Below are 6,000 nucleotides of genomic sequence, written 5' to 3' on the forward strand. Positions count from 1 at the left end.
GGGCCGGAATATGGGAGAAAAAATAAATCTACTGCTTATTTGAAATAAGGTGTTAATCATTATCTTTTTATTATTATTTGTATGTACTTGTTAATTATGCTTTCCTACTGCATTGAGTGGTCCTTTAAGCATATAGTATCGGTTTACATATTTGAGATTAGGTTGGGTAATCTTTTTTTTTTTTTTTTAGTAGATTGTGTGGCTATACACTTTAGTGCTGAAATATTCCACTCATAATAATCTAAAAAGGATATGAGGATATTTTCAATATTTGTTTAAAAACTATGCCTGGTGAAATAGCTGTCTTTTTTTGTACTCCTGGATATGAAATAAAAATTTGGAGAAAATTATATTGGAGTGCTGCTATTCTTCTTGCTTTGGATATCGTTTGCTGGGTTGTGCAGTGCCTGGCTATAGCGTGCACCCAGCATATTTACAGTGTGTGCTGGACTTTTGTGATATATGGTGAAACAGCTAGCACAGCTGAGAAACGCCTTGCAATCTGCATTTTACTTTATTTTTATACACTTTGGGGGAGTGAGTGCACCCTTAGTTTTTAATTTGCAATAAACAAATATTGAAAATATTGGAAGCCTGAGCATTCTATCTGATCCGAAGCAGACACCGGTATTCTGTGGGATTTATTCCCTGGCCTGGGACTAGTGAGCTGGGACAAAGAGATCCCAGTAGGCTCTACTCAGCACAATAGGGTGCTGCCACTCTTGACCGATCTACCGCTGTTGGTCTTCCTTACACTTGGATTGGGTCTCCACCTGTTTCAGGAACCACAATACGCCTCAGACGTACATTGACTGTGTTCCTGTGCCATTGGCGAGTCTGCCAGGCGACTCAAAGGATTTGGCTTGTCTGTTTGGCACACATTTGTGCTTCCATCTATTTTCTACACTGGGGCTATCCACCCTATACTCTAGAGGTGGACAAGATTATCACCGCCCAATTCTCACCACGGAATGAAAGATTAAAGACGCCAAAGACTCCATTTGATGCAAACATACTACACAGACATTATTGGGAAGGATTCTGATCCAAGCAAAGACAGACCAATTCTGGAACAGACTAAATGAGGGGTATCCTACCATCATCTATTCTTTTACAGCTTCAAACTTACCTCATACGATTGGGGTTAGTTCTGGTAAGCAGAAAATTCTATTATCATACGGTTTGTACAATAGGATTACTTCCAGAAGCATATTATATTAATTGCTTGACAACAGTAGTTCAAAGTATTCACTGACTTTGTTAGAGACAATACATATCTGTGCGCCATTTGTTTATTATTGATTTTCGCTTTCATTATTATTTTATTTTATTTTCTTTAAGAACATGTTAACCCACCTGCACTTTAGGGTATAAATATTCCCGACAAATTTGACCAATGATGTTGCAGGTGGCCTTGGTACTAAGGATGGAACAGGGCGAGCTCGTTGCAGTTGCCTTTGTTCCTCAGTTTTTTGAGTATGTTCTAGAGCACCATCTTCACGTGAAGGAGGAACCTCAGGAGGTTTAGGATGCCGACGCTCCGTCTCTGTCAGAAAATGAAAAACAATTATATATAAAAAATTAAATATATATATATATATATATATATATATATATATATATATATATATATATATATATATATATATATACACACACACATACATATACACACATATATACACACACATATATAGAAAATAACTCATTGTGTAAACCATTTACAAATCTAGACAAGTCAGAAGACATGATTTTACCACAGATACTCTGATTACACTGTTTCCAATGCAGCAAAGGATTCTGGGTGAGATAAGCAAATGAGGTTCACAATGACTCACTTTTTTACTTCTAGCCTGCTATTGTGAACCTCATTTGCATATCTCACCCAGAATCCTTTGCTGCATTGGAAACCGTGTAATCAGAGAGTTTCTGTAGTAAAAGCATGTCTTCTGACTTGTCTAGATTTGTAAATGGTTTACACAATGAGTTATTGTCTCTAAATTTTGGATTTAGTGGTGGATTTTAAACTCACTTTCGCGCCTCCCCATATTTTAAATTGCTGTTGTGTATATGTGTGTATAACATAATTTATGCTTACCTGATAAATTTATTTCTCTTGTAGTGTATCCAGTCCACGGATCATCCATTACTTGTGGGATATTCTCCTTCCCAACAGGAAGTTGCAAGAGGATCACCCACAGCAGAGCTGCTATATAGCTCCTCCCCTGACTGTCATATCCAGTCATTCGACCGAAAACAAACAGAGAAAGGAGAAACCATAGGGTGCAGTGGTGACTGTAGTTTAATTAAAATTTAGACCTGCCTTAAAAGGACAGGGCGGGCCGTGGACTGGATACACTACAAGAGAAATACATTCATCAGGTAAGCATAAATTATGTTTTCTCTTGTTAAGTGTATCCAGTCCATGGATCATCCATTACTTGTGGGATACCAATACCAAAGCTAAAGTACACGGATGATGGGAGGGACAAGGCAGGATTAAGCGGAAGGAACCACTGCCTGAAGAACCTTTCTCCCAAACACAGCCTCCGAAGAAGCAAAAGTATTAAATTTGTAAAATTTTGAAAAAGTGTGAAGCAAAGACCAAGTCGCAGCCTTGCAAATCTGTTCCACCTGGGCCTTCAAAAATGAGGCATCTGTTGAAGCCACAGCTCTAGTAGAATGAGCTGTAATCCTTTCAGGGGGCTGCTGTCCAGCAGTCTCATAGGCTAGGCTTATTACGCTCCGAAGCCAAAAGGAAAGAGAGGTTGCCGAAGCTTTTTGACCTCTCCTCTGTCCAGAGTAAACGACAAACAGGAAAGATGCTTGACGAAAATCCTTAGTAGCTTGTAAGTAAAACTTCAAGGCACGGACTACGTCCAGATTATGTAAAAGACGTTCCTTCTTAGAAGGATTAGGGCACAATGATGGAACAACAATCTCTTGATTGATATTCTTGTTAGAAACCACCTTAGGTAAAAACCCAGGTTTGGTACGCAGAACTACCTTATCTGCATGAAAAATCAGATAGGGAGAATCACATTGTAAGGCAGATAGCTCAGAGACTCTCCGAGCCGAGGAAATAGCCATCAAAAACAGAACTTTCCAAGATAAAAGTTTAATATCAATGGAATGAAGGGGTTCAAACGGAACTCCTTGAAGAACCTTAAGAACCAAGTTTAAGCTCCACGGGGTAGCAACAGGTTTAAACACAGGCTTAAATTTAACCAAAGCCTGGCAAAACGCCTGGACGTCTGGAACCTCTGCCAGACGCTTGTGCAAAAGAATAGACAGAGCAGAAATCTGTCCCTTTAAGGAACTAGCTGACAATCCTTTGTCCAAGCCCTCTTGGAGTCCAAGCCCTCTTGGAGAAAAGACACCAATAAAGATATTTACTCCATATCTTGTGGTAGATTTTCCTGGTAACAGGCTTTCGTGCCTGTATTAAAGTATCAATGACTGACTCGGAGAAGCCACGCTTTGATAGAATCAAGCATTCAATCTCCATGCAGTCAGTCTCAGAGAAATTAGATTTGGATGATTGAAAGGACCTTGTATCAGAAGGTCCTGTCTTAGAGGCAGAGTCCATGGTGGAAAGGATGACATGTCCACTAGGTCTGCATACCAAGTCCTGCGTGTCCACGCAGGTGCTATCAGAATGACCGATGCTCTCTCCTGTTTGATTTTGGCAATCAGTCGAGGGAGCAGAGGAAACGGTGGAAACACATAAGCCAGGTTGAGAACCAAGGCGCTGCTAGCGCATCTATCAGCGTCGCTTCTGGGTCCCTGGACCTGGATCCGTAACAAGGAAGCTTGGCGTTCTGGCGAGACGCCATGAGATCCAACTCTGGTTTGCCCCAACGATGAATCAACTGAGCAAACACCTCCGGATGGAGTTCCCACTCCCCCGGATGGAAAGTCTGACAACTTAGAAAATCCGCCTCCCAGTTCTCCACGCCTGGGATATGGATTGCTGACAGGTGGCAAGAGTGGTACTCTGCCCCAGCGAATTATTTTTGAGACTTCTAACATCGCTAGGGAACTCCTGGTTCCCCCTTGATGGTTGATGTAAGCCACAGTCGTGATGTTGTCCGACTGAAATCTGATGAACCTCAGTGTTGCTAACTGAGGCCAAGCCAGAAGAGCATTGAAAATCGCTCTTAACTCCAGAATATTTATTGGAAGGAGTTTCTCCTCCTGAGTCCACGATCCCTGTGCCTTCAGGGAATTCCAGACTGCACCCCAACCTAGAAGGCTGGCATCTGTTGTTACAATTGTCCAATCTGGCCTGTGAAAGGTCATACCCTTGGACAGGTGTACCCGAGTCAACCACCAGAGAAGAGAATCTCTGGTCTCTTGATCCAGATTTAGCAGAGGGGACAAATCTGTGTAATCCCCATTCCACTAACTCAGCATGCATAATTGCAGCGGTCTGAGATGAAGGCGCGCAAATGGCACTATGTCCACTGCCGCTACCATTAAGCCGATTACCTCCATACACTGAGCTACCGAAAGGGCGCGGAATGAGTGAAGAACACGGCAAGCATTTAGAAGTTTTGATAACCTGGACTCCGTCAGGTAAATTTTCATTTCTACAGAATCTATAAGAGTCCCTAAGAAAGAGACTCTTTTGAGTGGGGATAGAGAACTCTTTTCCTTGTTCACTTTCCACCCGTGCGACCTCAGAAATGCCAGAACTATCTCTGTATGAGACTTGGCAACTTGAAAGCTTGACGCCTGTATCAGGATGTCGTCTAGATATGGAGCCACCGCTATGCCTCGCGGTCTTAGAACCCGCCAGAAGTGAGCCCAGAACCTTTGTAAAGATTCTCGGGGCTGTAGCCAACCCGAAGGGAAGAGCTACAAATTGGTAATGCCTGTCTAGAAAGGCAAACCTTAGAAACCGATGATGATCTTTGTGTCTCGGTATGTGAAGGTAGGCATCCTTTAAGTCCACTGTGGTCATGTACTGACCTTCTTGGATCATGGGTAGGATGGTCCGAATAGTTTCCATTTTGAAAGATGGAACTCTGATGAATTTGTTTAAGATCTTTAGATCCAAAATTGGTCTGAAGGTTCCCTCTTTTTTGGGAACCACAAACAGTTTCGAATAAAAACCCTGTCCTTGTTCCGTCCGCGGAACTGGATGGATCACTCCCATAACTAGGAGGTCTTGCACACAGCGTAGGAATGCCTCTTTCTTTATCTGATTTGCAGATAGCCTTGAAAGATTAAATCTCCCTTGTGGAGGGGAAGCTTTGAAGTCCAGAAGATATCCCTGAGATATGATCTCCAACGCCCAGGGATCCTGAACATCTCTTGCCCACGCCTGGGCGAAGAGAGAAAGTCTGCCCCCTACTAGATCCGTCGCCGGATAGGGGGCCGTTGCTTCATGCTGTCTTAGAGGCAGCAGCAGGCTTTCTGGCCTGCTTGCCTTTGTTCCAGGACTGGTTAGGTTTCCAGGCCTGCTTAGATTGAGCAAAAGTTGACTCTTGTTTTGAAGCGGAGGAAGTTGATGCTGCACCTGCCTTGAAATTTCAAAAGGCACGAAAATTAGACTGTTTGGCCTTTGATTTGGCCCTGTCCTGAGGAAGGGTGTGACCCTTACCTCCAGTAATGTCAGCAATAATTTCCTTCAAACCAGGCCCGAAGGTCTGCCCCTTGAAAGGAATGTTGAGTAATTTAGACTTCGAAGTCACGTCAGCTGACCAGGATTTAAGCCATAGCGCCCTACGCGCTTGGATGGCGAATCCGGAATTCTTAGCCGTTAGTTTAGTCAAATGAACAATGGCATCAGAAACAAATGAGTTAGCTAGCTTAAGTGTTCTAAGCTTTTCAATAATTTCAGTCAATGGAGCTGTATGAATGGCCTCTTCCAGGGCCTCAAACCAGAATGCCGACGTGGCCGTGACAGGCGCAATGCATGCAAGGGGCTGTAAAATAAAACCTTGTTGAATAAACATTTTCTTAAGGTAACCCTCCAATTTTTTATCCATTGGA

At 42.8% G+C, this 6,000-nt stretch overlaps 1 protein-coding gene across 6 annotated transcripts in view; it reads right to left on the reverse strand.

Moving 5' to 3' along the window:
* The window catches only part of WIZ (WIZ zinc finger), a 235,125-nt gene that overhangs the window by 40,214 nt on the left and 188,911 nt on the right, over positions 1-6,000 (reverse strand). For all 6 annotated transcript variants that reach the window (XM_053717946.1, XM_053717948.1, XM_053717949.1 and 3 more), the window contains one exon: positions 1,357-1,546. In XM_053717946.1, the coding sequence (XP_053573921.1) occupies positions 1,357-1,546 (190 nt within the window). The remainder of the gene's footprint in view (positions 1-1,356; positions 1,547-6,000) is intronic.

This window comes from Bombina bombina, chromosome 6 (genome assembly GCF_027579735.1).
Source record: "Bombina bombina isolate aBomBom1 chromosome 6, aBomBom1.pri, whole genome shotgun sequence".
Lineage (NCBI taxonomy): Eukaryota > Metazoa > Chordata > Amphibia > Anura > Bombinatoridae > Bombina > Bombina bombina.